This window comes from Mercenaria mercenaria, chromosome 2, assembly GCF_021730395.1.
Source record: "Mercenaria mercenaria strain notata chromosome 2, MADL_Memer_1, whole genome shotgun sequence".
Classification (NCBI taxonomy): domain Eukaryota; kingdom Metazoa; phylum Mollusca; class Bivalvia; order Venerida; family Veneridae; genus Mercenaria; species Mercenaria mercenaria.
Genome location: NC_069362.1, coordinates 64329085 through 64346039, shown reverse-complemented (window position 1 = coordinate 64346039; position 16955 = coordinate 64329085). Strand labels below are relative to the sequence as shown.

The following is a 16955-nucleotide window of genomic DNA, read 5'->3' as shown; positions in this document are numbered from 1 at the left end:
CCACCGAGTCATTGTTTTGCCTCTGTGATTCAAAAAGTTTAAGGTCCCAAGACGCATTTTAGTGGCCTTGTGACGCGTGTAGAAGCCTCAGGACGCATTTTTGAGACCTCGGGACGCCTGTTAGAGGCCTCGGGACGCATATTAGAGGCCTCATAGAGTGTAGAGGCCTCGAGACGAATATTAGAGGCCTCAGGACGCGTGTAGAGTTTCAAGGCGCATATAAGAGGACTCAAGACGCGTATTAGAGGATTCGGGACGCATTTTTGAGGCCTCAGTGCGCGTGTAGAGGCTTCGGAACGCACTTAAGAGGCCTCAGGACGCGTGTGGAGGCATCGAGACGCATATTAGAGGCTTTAGGACACGTGTAGAGGCCTCGGGACGCATATTAAAGGGATCAGGAATCAGGACGCATGTTAGCATTTTGTTTCTACAGAAATAACCAAACACACCAAATTACATCTGTCGCAATGGCGAAAATGCGATAAACCACAGTAATCATCGAACTGTCATACTGCCTTACCACATCTGTTTCACATTCCCGCCATCGTTTATTCGCTCTTCGTGTTTAATGGGTGCGCGCGGCGGCCCTAACCGAACACTGCAGTGAATCGATTCTGTTGAAATTTCGAAATGTCACAATGAAGGGTATGCCTAAATTCTCAAATGTGCGTTAACTAATATTTTGACATCAATTACATACATAATGATAGTGAGTGTATACCGCAGTGTTTGATTCATTGCTACTGTCCATACTTGTATATTAAGAAACCAGGTAACGCATTTAAAGGTTCATTATGTCAGTATGTAACATGAGAGCCTGTTATAACAATATCATATTATAAAAAAAACTGTTATCATTCTAAAAAGGACATTCTATATACGGTATGCCGCTGATATAGTCAGGGTGTAAGAAGAGTTGTCAAAATTAATAATGCTCCTTAATAGTAAAGATGAAATCCAAGTTTAGTCCTTTATATTATACAAAAGAGTTTTTATTTTGTTATGTAGAAGCTTGAGGGATGAGTACTTCCGTGGCGAGTATATTTGAATAGGCATGAGCCTATGTAAACAACATCCGGCACTGACGAAATAGATTGAATTAAAGATATATTTGAGGACCGACAAAAATTTGAAACACATAATTAACGTCTTTTAAATGAATAATTGCGTGTTCTTTGTTGATTATTTTTTAAATTGTATTTTACATAATATGTTAAACTCTGAATTACGTGAAATAAGAAATTTGATAACGAAAGGCGTATATGAAGCACTAGACACCGCCGAGACTTCTGTTTGCAAAGTTATTGAATTGAGTAGAGGTGTCTTAGTATAAATATTACGGAACAACGTTAGCAAACAAAATTTTGCATTTCTTACTGGCTTAAATATACAGATTAATGTTCTGATATTTTACGAAACTATTAAGCTTTATATAGGGAAAAATTCAATTTTGAGATCCTTAATTCTTTTTTGTTTGTAAACGCCTTCGCAAATATTTTCAAAATGGATATTAAAAAGAACATGGATTCCAATAAAATCGAAAATAATGCTAACCCAAGAGAGAAAAATGGATTTAAAATGACTAAAATTATCGCGGCATTGAGCGTTCGGTTACTTCTCGTGCTTCATAACATTCTCGCGGTTTGGAGAGTGACTATATCACGTGACAGCTCGAATTTCTGGGGCCTGGCAGCCCTTAATATACTGATACTTGTTGAAACTGTTCTCGTTATCCGGAATAACTATGGAAATGAATGGAAATGGTAATCATATTTCCCTTTTATTCTTATTTTTATAAAATGATTGGTTCTGGAAAATTTATCTTTGATGTATATACAGTTTAGTTTGATACTGAATCAGTTTTTCACACTGAAAGAAACTGCTCAATACTCTCTATTACCTTTCTTTAGATACTTTCATTAGATTGTGATACATGTACATCAAATAGATATTTAAGACATAGAGAAAAGAAGATGTTATCAAATATCATAGTAAAATTACCTCTGTATTGTATACGATTTCATTTTAGGTGTTAATTAATTTTCTGGTGTTCAACCCTCGCTAAATCCTCAGAAATTGAATAAAGCTCAAATTTATATAAAACTTTTGCGTTAGAAATGCACGAATACCAGAAAAAAGAACTAATTTAATCACCGTTGATATTTCCTGAGTTCTTACAGCGCAAAGTTTAGCGCAGTTGTCGATCTGGTACTTACTGATGAAAGAAGCTAATTAGGAAAATGGTGTGAACAAAAATGATAGCATAATGACGAATTCAAATAGTCTTAAGTTTTGTTTGTTTGTTCGTTGTTTTTGTTGTTGTTGTTGTTTGTTTTGGCTATGTAGAGCTATTTTCCTTATTTTCTTTGCAATTTTTACTGAAATCACACGACATATCTATGCTTGACATGTAGGTAGCATTTTCATAATGAAATAATAACAGGACAGAATTTGTCATGGATACTTAGATCATACACCACCACTACAATTTTGGGTCTCTTTTTTACCTAATTTTGCACTTTGTGTGTTTGACTGAAAATATTTTTCTTGCATCAGTCATGATCCCAATGTTAGAACAGCTATTTAGTAAGTTGTAATCTTTTGGGTTAAATATGAAATTCAATTCGGACTATGTTTCAGCAGGTGAGAACATTTAAAAAGCCGGTTTACATGTAACTAATGGAAAGGCAAATGCAAAGAAAAACAGAGATATCAAGAGGGAAAAGTAATGAAAATGCAGTATACGGTTGTTACAGTTTACTTTTTGCAAGATTGTTAATTGTATAGGAACTCCTACTTAACTACATGGGCTACCAGAAATAAGAAAAAGAAAAATGTACTTGTTTAAATATTCTATCTAGAATTTTTTTTTTCTTTTTTTGTAAACATTCTAAATCCGAATATTTTTGTCTAAATAAATTATCTGCGATTTCGACCGCGTGCGGGTGCTTTCTTCCTTGCGGGTATTTTTTCTCCAGTTAGCGTTTGAAATAACAAAATTTAAGACATACAATAGATAATTTCAATCGTTTAATATGCAAATATAAAACCAACAACAACATAGAAATTATCGGATACATTTTTATCATAAGATCGAACTTGATGTGCTTATACATATTACAGTCTCGCTCGCATGTACGCACAAAGACAGACTGACAGACAGGCAGATAGAAACCGAGTTCGGGTTTGGTATCTAATACTGCAGAACATATGTAAAATATTAGATCTAACATTTCACGATAAAAAATGTGACGTCACGACGCTATACGTGACGTTGAGTGGGTAAGATGGATAATGTTTGGTTAAAACTATTTAACCTTTTAAGAGACATGACAAAAGGAACACGACCTTTTATGTTCTACATGTGAATATCCTTCACTCATCAACATCAGATTCTACATTCGTCATAATTTGCCAGTCACCCTTGTATTTATTTTCTCTACCAGGTGGTGTCCATGTTTCTTGACGTATTTGCTCGCCACATTGCCTTCCATCTGGCTTCTTCAGCTTAGCCTGTATGACAGTCTAGTTTCCGGGGACTCGGTCTCTGCCATTCAACCAACACCCCAGGGCCAGGCCGCTGACTTGTCGACGTCATCCTTGTCTCTTAATGTAGGGAACCAGTCAGCTGCACCATCAGTTACGCCATCTATGACGTTAACAACTAATGCGTCTACAGTTGGTACAAGTTCAACCACAGATGGAGGAATAGCGGTAAGATTCGGTGCAACGTTGTAAACACATGTAGTCAGTTCCACTTACATCCGAACTTGACGAAATAGCCGGTTATTATTAACAAAGACGTCAAAGTTTGCCGTGTAAACACCTGAAAAAAGCAACAACCAATTTGATATAAAATTTGGTAATGAGCCAGTCTCTCAGTACCATCGAAGAATAAAACTCACCGCTTTTTAGACAGGGTTTGTAGCACTGAAGTAGTGGTAGCGTTTTGTAACATTTTTAGCCGTTGTGTAACCCTATCCCAAAATAAACTTCCATCCTGCGTAGGACGAGACACTTAATTTCAAACTAATGGTTTCCAAGTAGTATAAGCTATATCTTTTTGGAAAATTGTAAGGCACTTATATCTCTAGCTCGGGTTATTTGGTTTTCAAACACTAAAGCATTCCGTATTAGAATCTAGTAATAACCGGCACTGATAATCCATTGCTGATACGATTTTGCTTTTGTATGTTTGTTTTAAATTACGTGTAATGCATTGTAGTTTATATTTTAAGATATAACGTAATAAGTATTGTACGGTGCACCATTTGAAGAATTTATAGGACTGTTGTGCTGTACTGTTATTGGACTGGTGTGATGTTCGTCGGTGACGTCACCATTTTCTTTGCTTTGACGTTAAAACGTGCTTTTCAGTTTTACTTCCTTAACTCTTTAACCCCCCCCCCCCCCACACACACACACACACCCCTCCACCCCACTGCGTAATTTCAAAAAAATCTCACAAAACGGTTGGTCTAAGTACGAGGCAGATATTGTTTGGTTAAAGATCAATTAATCTAAAGAAAGAGATCATTCAGGCGCGTAGTTGCCTTTACGCAGCTGCGTAGTGAAAATCTGCATGCATACATATGGAACAGAATTAGGTCAAAAACTGCATTGTGCTTTCGTATATCCAATCTTGCAATTTATATATATGCATTCGTTATTCCTCTGTTCACATGCTTCCTTCGAACATCCCGTTTTTCATTGTTACATGACCATTTGTGCATCTTATGTTTACGTGTTCCTTTCTGTCATTCATACATGCTTAATAGTTTCATTTTAATATCATGGTTACTTCTTCATTAGTCTATGACATTATCTTGCTTTCGGTCATGCTGCAATGTGACATGCATCACTCGGTGTGTTAGCTTGTGGTTAACCTAGACACAACTTCCCCATGTGTTTATGTTGTCTATGTGCTGATGATATGGACAGAAGTGGCTCCTGGACAGGTTGAATGTGCTTACTCGTACGCATGAATAGCTAACAAAGTTTAAAACAAACACAGTCCCACTTGTCACAATGCAGAATGCAGCATAGCACTAAGTAACTGAGGTTACCATAATGTACAGTTCTCATTATGATACCAGAGGGCGCTTTTATATTCGTTCTCGGAAGCTTCCGCTAAGTCACGGAAAAATGCGGCACTGCGCATTTGGCTGTGTTCGGTGACCGGACCTAACCTGTTTGGTTTGTCTAGGCGTCCGGTAATCAAGTTCGAAAATGCCTGTGTATCATCAAACATGTATACATCTTATTTATTGCATTAAGTCAATTGAGATACCATTCGTTTTAACTCGGCTATTCAAAGAAGTCTAGCTATTCTACTCACCCTGGCGTCGGCGTCGGGGTCACACGTTGGTTAAAGTTTTGCATGCAAGTACATAAGGCTATCATTTAAAGGCATATGTCTTTGAAACTTATTTTTCCTTTATCTAGGTCAATTACCAGCCTCACTATGTCAAGTCCTATAACTCTGACATGTATTTTGGCCAAATTAAACCCCCTTTTGGACTTAGAAAATCCTGGTTAAAGTCTTACATGCAAGTTACTATCTCCAAAACTAATGCAGATATTGAATTGAAACTTCGCATGTGTCTTTTCGGTTATAAAACTAGGTGACAGCATCAAGTCCCATAACTCTGACATGCATTTTGGCCAGATTATGCCCCTTTTGTACCTAGGAAATCCTGGTTAAAGTCTGGCTGGCAAATTACTATCTCCAAAACTAATGCAGATATTGAATTGAAACTTCACATGTGTCTTTGGGGTTATAAAACTAGGTGATAGCATCAAGTCCCATAACTCTGACATGTATTTTGGCCAAATTATTCCCATTTTTAGACTTAGAAAATCCTGGTTAAAGTTTTGCATACAAGTTACTACCTCCAAACCTTAAAGGCAAATACTGGATTGAAACTCTATAGATATTTTAACATCTAGCGTAATATTCCTTCTTCTGGGACAACAATTTGAATAGTCAAGCATTGGCTGTTTTACGGACAGCTCTTGTTAAAAGCAGCATTTAAAAGCAACTTTTTTGACAGGCAGCTACTTTAATTGTTAATTATGTAATATAAGAGTGTTGAACTTTCGGCGCTGCGGGTGAGTAATAAAGTAAAAAAAATACTACTGATACAGATATAGCGCTACATTACATCTTAATTTAAGGCTATCAAATATACGCTCGTCTGCGTATGTGGGGAGAAAATTAATTCAGTTGACATAATTTTATTGTGTAGTCTATTTAAAGCGCGCTATAAATATCTGCCAACTACACGATAGTAAAGGTAGTGTTTTGAAAACAATGCTTGTTTATGAATATAATTTAGTTGTTTGTCCGGTTACCGGACGTGTAGTTTTGACACTCTCGATATAGTTCGTGTGTTTCCATATTTTAGTACACGGGGGTTATCTCCACTTGAACAAGAATTTGAGAATGTAAACAATGCAGCATAACCCACAGCTAAATTTATATGTAAGCATCAAAACTACTTGCATTTAAACCTTTAAGGAACCACTTATGTTCTTTTCATCAATAAGCATACACCATTGACGCTCCAAAGAAGACACAATGCAAGTAACCACTAGTAAATAAAATGAATGATGGATGTAGTTTGTCAGATTATAGCATGTCCGAAAGCAACACGAATATTTTAGAAAAATGAAACAAACACAGATCATTTCTCAGAATTAAGCATGTATGAATGTCAGAAAGAAACACGCAAATATAGGATGCACAAATGGTCATGTAACAAAGCAAAATGGGATGTCAAAAGGTAGCATATGAACATGAGAATCACAAATGCATACATGTAAATCTCAAGATTGGATATACGAAAACACAATGCAGTTTTTGCCCTAATTCTGTTCCATACATACACAATTAAACTTGCTAATTCATCTGGTTGCAACATGCAACAGAGATTGCTTCATACGCAATCATTGCTTACTTTATATTTTGTTTGAAGTACAGTAAACTCTGGTTATAACGAACTCATCGGGACAAGCAAAATGTGTTCGTTATAGCCTGAGCTTGTTATAAACATATAGCGAACATGTCCCTTATCTAGACATTAATTGTATAGCAAACAGATTTATATAATTAGTTGATTTAACATGCATTGAAATTCACCAAATGTATTTGTAGTTTTATAACAATTAAGGTACAGTTTTGTCTTTTTATTTCATTTTCCTACTGTTTGATTGCTTATTTTGTAATAATCCTGACTATGTGATATATTACAATGATACGCCGTCTATGCTAACGGTTTAAAGGGGCAAATTTCTATAATAAAATTATAATACAATGTCAAAAATTGACAAAATAGTGGTTGACAAATCGGCAGACATTTTCAAGCCTAAAAGCTTTTGAATAGGACATTTTTATAACACTGCAGACGTAATTTGTCACGCATAATAATTATTACGTTATTTTCAGATATCACAGATATATCTTATAATTGTACTTAAATGTATGAAATTATCAATTATTCCATGTTCTAAAATATTATAGAAATCAACTAATTACACTTAATTAAATCCTATGCATATTGCCCAGGTCTCACCGATACAAGTCATACGATACGGGTATTACGGTATTTGACAACCAATTCACAGTGAGATAAATATGTCCTTTCTTTAATAACTGGTGATTACAGTCTTTTCAACGGCCTAACAGGTAACTAAATTATATGTATTATATTTCAGAAGACCTTAAACAACATTCTAAAAATTATCAAATGATGATTTCAGTGTAATACTTGGTTTTAGATGTTTTTAATACATATTTTTATGATTCAATATTGTTGGTATAATGTCTATCCAATGCTAATGTATAAGAGAAATATTTTGTTTGATTTTTCCATGAATTTGCATTCATTCTCAAGGTACGCCTATTTCACAATGATTCTGCTTTGTTTTGGTGCAAAATATTGAGAAAATATAGAGAAATGACAATTCATTACAGGTCACCCCCATCCCCAAAAATATGCAAAATTTAGCCCTGTGCAAGCAATATTTCAATTAATTTTACCTTATTCGTGGAATTTACATTTAACATCCATTTAATCGTTACGATGTTTGTCATTTTCATTCAGAAACATGCTAATTTCGATATTATTTAGACAACTGAAGTGCTAAAATGCGAGAAAAGACATTTACTAGGTCCTAAAACGAACCAAAATAGTGCCACCTGGTCGAAAATTCGATCTAAATTCCAAAAACACAAGAAATTTAAGCGTTTTCAGCCATTTGTTACCGTTTTACATCATAAAGAATAGATTAATGGCATTTCCATTCATTTTCGAGGGGTTTCAGAAAATAACATGTATTGCCCCTTATAGGCTGAACACCACTAAATCCAGCTGTTCTTTATTTCATATAAAATCCACTCACTTCATAACGGTGTTTCGACATTTTCTAGCATATCAGATTTTCAGACACTTATATTCCAATAAAGAACTAGATCGCTACTTTAGAAAAACAAAAAGAAAAGGGGGTGTTAACTTTTATATAAGAAAACTACAGTTCGTTAAATACAACCCGCTGAATTTACTACTTTTCGCTTCTTTCAATTTCTCTTTTCGTGACATTAAATTCTTACGCCGCCATTTTTATCTAGCATGCGATAGGAACATGCCGATTTCATTAGAATGCCAAGTGATACATACTGAAACGCGGTAGGGTAAAAGTAAGCACGTTGCTGCCGAGAAAATGCACAAGGAAAGGAAAAAAGATAAGTACTATTTATATTTGGACTACTTGTGACTAGACCTGCGGAGGCTTACATTCTATTTGGTAGTGATCGGCCTAAAGCCTGAAATTTTCGTACTTCCGCATTTCGCCATTATCAACCCGCGCTTTGCCTTTCACGATTCTCCATCATGAGCAGGCGATACGCTAAGCGCAAAGCGCTAAATCATGATGGCGAAGCGCGAGATCATGATGACGAAGCGTGAAATCAAGAATTTTCGTAATTTTTCGCTTTGCCATCGTGAATCACTTTAAAGACATTTAAATTTAACAAAATCTGATAAATGGATAAGACAAGTATCCGTAGGAAATCCGCGTCTAAAACCAGGCTGAAAACTGTATAAAATCTTCTTCTCATTCAAATAAACTTCCATATATGACCCTTTCAAAAATCTTGGAAATTATACACAGAATAGACACTGGCCGATACAAGATTACCGACTTTTTATCATTCTTCTTGTACAGAGGGATAACCCGAGCATTCTTAAGATCATCGGGACCAGAACACTGAATAATAGATTGACAATATGAGTCAAGGGACAGGCTATAACTGAAGCACTGTCCCTTGGAAACCTACAGCGGATACCATCTAAACCAGTGGCCTTATTAGCACTGAGCTTTTTAAGGTACTGAACAGTTTTGTTCTCTGAAACAACTGAAAATAAAATGCTATTTGGAAAAATACCCTTGGATAAATAAAATTAAAGTGGCATTATGCGCATCTTACTGCACATACTGTGTTTTTGGAGAATGTTTTATAAAAGCTATTTTCGGTTACTGTATATTTAAATGTGTTAAATTAACGATAATGCTGCATAAGTAATTGAAGTTGATGCTTTAGAAATAAGGTTATCGGACAAATGAAATTATAGTTCTTTTCTTCAATCTTCTACGCAGTGATTTCCCTTACCTAAAGGTAGAGATTTCTGTAGTTGAAGGGAAGCAACTCCTGCGTGCAGTTTGACTTTTCAAAAAAAGACTGCCCCAGTCAAAATAAGAAAAGTCATATTTGGAAAGTTATTATTTCGTACTGGTAACAGGACGAGTTTGGTTTATTGGGTTAAAAGCTATAATTTCTTCCACCCTTCTTACACACACATCTATTTCAGCTGATTTTTTACTTGAAAAATGCTCATATTTCCACTTTAATTTACAAAAGATTTATCATATTTAGAACAACTACCTGGCAGTTTATCAACTAATTTTGATGCAACTGTAGTATAAAAACTGTTAAATTTTTCGGCAGCATTTAAAAAAATCAAAACTGACTTCTCCATTAATTTTCAAACAATTGTTACTAGAAGAACTGCTGTTTTAAACAATTCTAAAGAGATTTGGAGTCAGATATGTTGCTTTCAATACTATCTTTGAAACAGTTTTTCTTAGCTTTGTGAATAAGTGTCTGAGTATTATTTCTAAGCTCTCTAAAATTTTCATAATTTTCAGAAGTTTTATTATTTTTATACAAGTTAAAAGCTTTGTCTCTAGCATTTATACCTTGCAAAATGTCATAATGATATGTTGAAGTCGCAAAATGAGCGAATTTATATGATAGCATACTAGTATTTGATATTTATGAAATTGTTAAAACGTATCAACAACATATTGTTCTAAGTGTAGACTAAATTTTAAAATTGTATGTTCAGTGATTTTAAAACTACTGGCAAAAGAACTAATGTCAGGTGAGCTGTTTTGTTCAGCATACATATAGCACAAGATACCTCTATATTTCTTACCTAGTAACATTTACCTGCGCTTCGTATTGTTTTCAGTTATGACTGTTTTGAAGTCACATGTAGATGTAGATGTTTGACTGACTTTTAATAGATTGTTATCATGAATCTGATGAAATAGTGTCATTGTCCCTTATTTGTTAACAAACATTTTTAAGAAAACAGACGCTGAAATGCAGATTTTTTTTTATATAATCACAGTGACACTTCAGTTTTTGTTACAGAACAAAAAATCTAAATTCAAGTTTTAAAATATACGGTGGTATGTTTAGGACATGCATTTATTTTTTTAAGATTAAATCATCTCGTGCGCGTGACATTTTATCTTGATGTCGTGCGCACGAGATAAGATGTAGTAAGCACGAGGTACGATGTCTTGCGCTCGAGATAAGATGTCGATATCGTGCGTACGAGGTACGATGTAATGCCCACGAGATAAGATGTCGTGCGCTTGAGATAAGATGTCGTGCGCGCGAGATAAGCTGTCGTGCGTGCGAGATAAGATGTCGTGCGCACGAGATAAGATTTCAAGCGCTCGAGATAAGATTTCATGCGCACGAGATAATTTAATCTTAAAAAAAAATGTATGTCGTAAACATGCCAAAAATGGTCTAAGTGCCTTTTCATTTTCCGGTAAATAAAAGTTATTCATGATCATTTGATATGTATAACATGAACCTCTTGAGCTGTTCATTAAAGTGTCATAATGCATTTGCTTATCATATGGCTGCCATATTTTGTTACAAAATTTTTAGTTAAACCCTATTTTCTGCTATTGTTTTCTCCAGTATTTGTCAAAGGTTTGAATAATGATAAACAGAATCGTAAGTTTTTTTTAATCCATTGTTTTTAGTTCACCTGAGCCAAAGGCTCATGGTGAGCTTTTGTGACCGCTCAATGTCCGTCGTCCGTCGTGTGTCGTCCGTCCGTTAACAGTTTCTAAAAAATCTTCTTCTTGAAAACTACTTGGCAGAATTACATCAAACTTCACAGGAATGATCCTTGGGTGGCCCACTTTCAAAATTATTTAAAGAATTGAATTCCATGCAGAACTCTGGTTGCCATGACAACCGAAAGGAAAAACTTTAAAAATATTCTTATCCAAAAGCGGAAGGCTTAGAGCCTTTATATTTGGCTTGTGACATCATCTAATGGTCCTCTATGAAGATTGTTCAAATTGTGCCCCTGTGGTGAAAAGAGGTCCCGCCCCGTGGGGTCACAAGTTTTACATATACTTATATAGGAAAAAACTATAAAAATCTTCTTGTCTAAAACAACAAGACCTAGGCCTTTGATATTGTGTATGTAGCATTGCCTTGTGGTCCTCTACAAATAATATTCAAATTATAACCCTGGGGTGAAAAGAGTCCCTGCCCATGGGGGGCGGGGTCTCAGGTCTTATATAGAAACAAAATTTAAAAGTCTTCTTGCCTGATACTGCAAGGCCAAGGCCTAGGATTTTGATATTTGGTATGTTGTATTGCCCTGTGGTCCTCTACCAAATTGTGCCCCTGGGGTGAAAAGAGGACATGCCCCGGGGGTCTCAAGCTTTACATAGACTTAATATATAGGAAAGAACTTTTAAAATCTTCTTGCCTGATACTGCAAGGCATAGGCTTTTGACATTTGGTATGTTGCCTTGTCTAGTGTTCCTCTACCAAAATTGCAAATTATTCTCCCTGGTTGAAAAGAGGCCCTGCTCTAGGGGTCCTAAGTTTAACATAGACTTATATAGGGTTAACAATCTTCTTGTCTGAAAGTTCAAGGTCTAGGCTTTTGATATTTGGTATGAAGCATTGCCTAGTGGATATCTAACAAGATTGTACAAATTATGCCCCTTCGGTGAAAAGAGGCCCCGCCCTGGGGGTCACTTATTACATGAGTTAAATAGGAAAAAGTACTTCATAAATTATCAGATCATATTTCCTAGACTATTTAATTATAGTTTCCTGATTACCCCAAGTGATTAGTGGTCACTTGACTGTGACCTTGACCTACTGACCTCCTTTTTTTTAAAAATACAGTCTTGAAATTTGGATGACATATACAGATTTGCACACCGATCTTAAAACCGACTTTCAGTGACCATGAATGTGACCTACGGACCTACTTTCTTAATATTGTAGCATCAGTTTGCCATTTGAAACATGTGGCTCATATTACTCAGGTGAACGATTCAGGCTCATCATGACCCTCTTGTTTTATTAGCTCTCTTTATAGATCTTACTCTATAAGTTCATGTACGTATTGAAAGTATTACTTTTCTAGCCATGTAATTATATATAAATTATATTTGGACAGATGTTTCATCTGGTATTAACATAAAATTTAAGGCCTTATGGAACTTTAATGCGCGATGTTTACATAAAACAAGAGCTGTCTCCATAGGATGACACATGCCCCCGATGGCACTTTGAATGAATAGTTATGGCCGATGTTAGAGTTTAGGACCTTTGACCTACGGACCTGGGTCTTGCGCGCGACACGTCGTCGTACTGTAGTACACATTCATGTCCAATAATTTTAAAATCCATGCATGAATGACAAAGATATGGACCGGACACGCCCATCATGAAATATGACCTTTAACGTCTAAGTGTGACCTTGACCTTTGAGCTACGGACCTGGGTCTTGCGCGCGACACGTCGTCTTACTGTGGTACACATTCATGCCAAGTTATTTGAAAATCCATCCATGGATGACAAAGATATGGACCGGGCACGAAAATTACGGACAGACCGACAGACTGACAGACGGTTCAAAAACTATATGCCTCCCTTCGGGAGCATAAAAACTTTTCTGACTTCGGTTTATGATAAGAATGTGTGCAATAGAAATGTTTTGTTTGTATCATATTAAATGTATTTTCTTGAAATGATAATTACAGAGGAATTTTTTCTTAACATCTTTTCAAGGTTGTCACGTAACACAACACCAGGTTGTGAAATTTGTTTCAGATAAAGAACATTTATCTAATTTGATCAGAATTAAAGTATAACTATCTTGAAACTTCCGTTAACTATATTCTTCAAGTACATGATTATTAAGTTCATATTTTATAAAATAAAGGGTACTGAAAAACAACCACATTTTATTACCATTTGCAATCTTTTCAATTTTTTGAATGACAATGTTCCCTTAAAGGTCCATAATGCTTTACATTTTTATCTTAAAAACAGATTAAACAGCTTTCCAAATAGATGTTATGCGTAATTATATAAAAGCACTACTTAGACGTTATGCGTAATTATATAAAAGCACTACTTTTAATACTACATGAACTGTTATAGTCAGAGCCAAAAAGGGAGGTAATAAAAACAATAGAAAAAATAAAACATTCTAGCTTTTTTTGGCAATATTCAAACCTTCGACAAATGTTGAAGAAAGCATTTATCGGAAATAGGTTTTAACAAGAAATTTATGTATTTAATGTTCATAACGGAAAGCCACATTTAGCCTTTAAATTCTTGTTCATAGATACGATAAAGAATGTGGACGTGGGGCTGAACATTACTGATAAAACAATTTCCCCCAGTGTGGACAAGGTGCCATTCAGCGGTTTCTTGTTCAATATTACCTTTTACATACTGTACTTCGTGATACACATATATTCTTCCACATTCTTTCGGTATGATTTGCTTGTAGGCTACATTGGTATTTGCGATTTCTCGAGATAAATCCAATGCCCTTCGAGAACTATAGTACAGTACGTGTTATTTCAGTTGAATGCAGTGTTGTTTTGTTTGAATTAAGTGTTTTGCTATCATATTTCGGCAATATACTTGCTAGGTTAGTCCTTTTGTAATACTTAATGGCTGATATGGTATTTATTTATATTGCAGACAAGTATTGATGAAATCCTTGCACTAGAAGATACTACATGGATAGTGGTGATCCAGGAGTCACTCGTGTACCTCATAGTATTTGGGCGTTGGATGCTTCCACGTGCTGAAGTATCACGAGCTGCACTCTCTGACCTTCTACTAGAATACCTCGCCATGGCCTCTGATATAATGGAACTATATGCTATATTTGATGAAGACGTTGTACAACGTGACCTTGGAGCTACATACGCCATTCTTACCATATGGTCAATCAGCTTTTTTCAGTTTGTACCAGTCTTAGTATTCAAACACAAGTACCGCCATTTACACAGTCCACGGATGAAGAAAATCAATCGCGCATGCGGGGAATATTTTTCGGAAGTAGTAGTAACAGTAACAAGTATTGTACTTCAAGACGGACCGTTTCTGGGTCTAAGACTCTATATCATGCTGAGGTTTGAACTGATTACTTACAGTTTGGTGTTTTTCGTACTGAAGAACATTGTAGCAGTACTTCTGCTGCTATATCGTCTGGTTATCTTGTGTATACGGCTTCCATGCTGTTACTATGAGGAAGGGGAAGTTGTTGACGTTGAAAGTGTGGACTTTTCACATCCAGTAATGCCTCAAGTGAAAACAGAAATGTTTAGAAGATTAGGATTTTAAGATGCGCATGCGTATTTTAACCGCTTGTGTTTATACAGAAAATGTTGAGGTGGTACTACGTTTTGAATTACCGGTGAATGACGGAAACACAAAAGCCAGTTCTTTTCAAAAATCATGACGATATGATTCAACTTAATGTTTTTATTTACCCATACGAAAGGGACCATTCTTGTGTCTTAACATGGAGTTTTGGCAATAACCAGCAATAAACTAAAACAATGGAAATTCTTACGAGAGTTCAATGAGAGAGAGAGAAAAAAAGCAATTTCAAATATTTATATGTAACGTTGTAAACTACACAGTACAATATCCTACCAAGATACTCACAAAACAAATGAGAGATAAAAATAATTTTGACAGATCGTGAAAATTAATGATGTTAGATGACTCATGACCTAATTCAGATTTGCTGTTATTTCTACCGTTTGGTTAGACTTTCTTACTTTTGTAAATGGCTGTTAAATGTTAAAAGATCAACCAATACTTTATATTCAGAGCTTGGGAGATTTCTTTTATATATAAACAGATATGTTCGTATTGTAAATACTGGTTGAAATTGTATGGATGTAAATCGGATGATTGTATTATAAGTACTATTGTAAAAGCATAAAAATTGAAGATATATTATAATAATAGATCAGTTAACTGGTCATCAAAGGTGCGAGTTTTACTGTAGAACGCAGGTTTTGCAGATGTTTTGGAATTCCCCAGATTAGTAAATATTAGTTTATTCATACCATTGTTTAAGGGGTATATATATGACAGAACGGCGCACTACCTACTATGTTATCATATACGTCTTTGTTCCTATACAGACAAATTAAAACTTGCTTTAATCGTGCTGAATATCTTATCATTAAGTATAGAAATGTTATTTCTAAATAAAGGTTGAAATCACACAATTTGAACATCGGAACTGGTCGCCATAGAAACATTGAAAGGAATCGTATGTAACAAAATGATTTAGGAGACGAGTATCACTTTGTTTTAGTGCGTCCATTTTACAATTTTACAACCAGTTTAGGAATATGTATATTCCAGGATACTTTAGAACTCGTCCAAGTTGCTTAATTCAGATAAAAAATGTGTTCTACACAAATTACCATTTTTGTAAAATAATGTTTCAAAATAAGAAACGATTATTTAAATAACTAATGATTCTATCGTCTGTTTATTTTTGTATTTTTAACGGTATATGACGATATAAAAAGATGATCACTCTCAAATTTCTAAATTGTCAAATGTAAATGTGTACTATGTGTATGTATGATTTGACACATTATGTTCAGTAAAGTTGTGACTGTCGTGTAATGGTGTGGTTTGGCGATGAGATGTATGCTTCAGTCAAAATAAAACTTCTGTTCTGTTCTGTTCTGTTCTTTTTTTCTCTCTTTTTTTTTTGCTAACAACTCATAAAATAAAACTAGGAAAAGAAATGACTGTTAGCTTACTGTCGTTTTGTCTATCCAATTCTCGTAAGAATTGCTATTGTTTCAATCACCTGTCTCTAATTAGGGCCATTCACAGCTTCGCATTTAGACAGACATGTCCCTAATTTTAACATAGACATTGAGGATTTATCTCTTGACACACAATTATAATATCAATTGTGCATTACAATAATGCTAAAATATCTCAGTCGTGACGTGTCCTCAAAGGTAGTTCTGCCGATATTTGAAAATAACATTGTTCTACAACGTAGAATTTTGTATGTATATATGTAATACTACAAAGCATATCAAATGGTGATAATGTAGACCTTTCGTAAAGTGTATTCTACCAATTTTCCAATAAATATATTAGCGTAAAATGCTCTTAACAATTACGTCGACAAATATACTAAGTTTGTTTAGTACAGTTATATTTGTGCTAGAAAACAATTCTTCCAATTTGAAAAAGTTCGGATGATCATAATAATAGCGTTTCAAATACTTTTTTCTTTCATTAACAAATTTTTGGCATATAAAAAGAA

The 16955-nt window shown here is 35.0% G+C and overlaps 1 protein-coding gene across 1 annotated transcript; it reads left to right on the top strand.

Moving 5' to 3' along the window:
• Positions 1 to 1222: 1222 nt before the first annotated feature.
• Positions 1223 to 16352, top strand: LOC123564097 (transmembrane protein 26-like). Its single transcript, XM_045357401.2, has 3 exons — positions 1223 to 1763; positions 3447 to 3714; positions 14336 to 16352. Exons 1-3 carry the CDS (start codon positions 1504 to 1506, stop codon positions 14981 to 14983), a joined length of 1176 nt encoding a protein of 391 aa, XP_045213336.1. The 5' UTR covers positions 1223 to 1503; the 3' UTR covers positions 14984 to 16352.
• Positions 16353 to 16955: the final 603 nt, after the last annotated feature.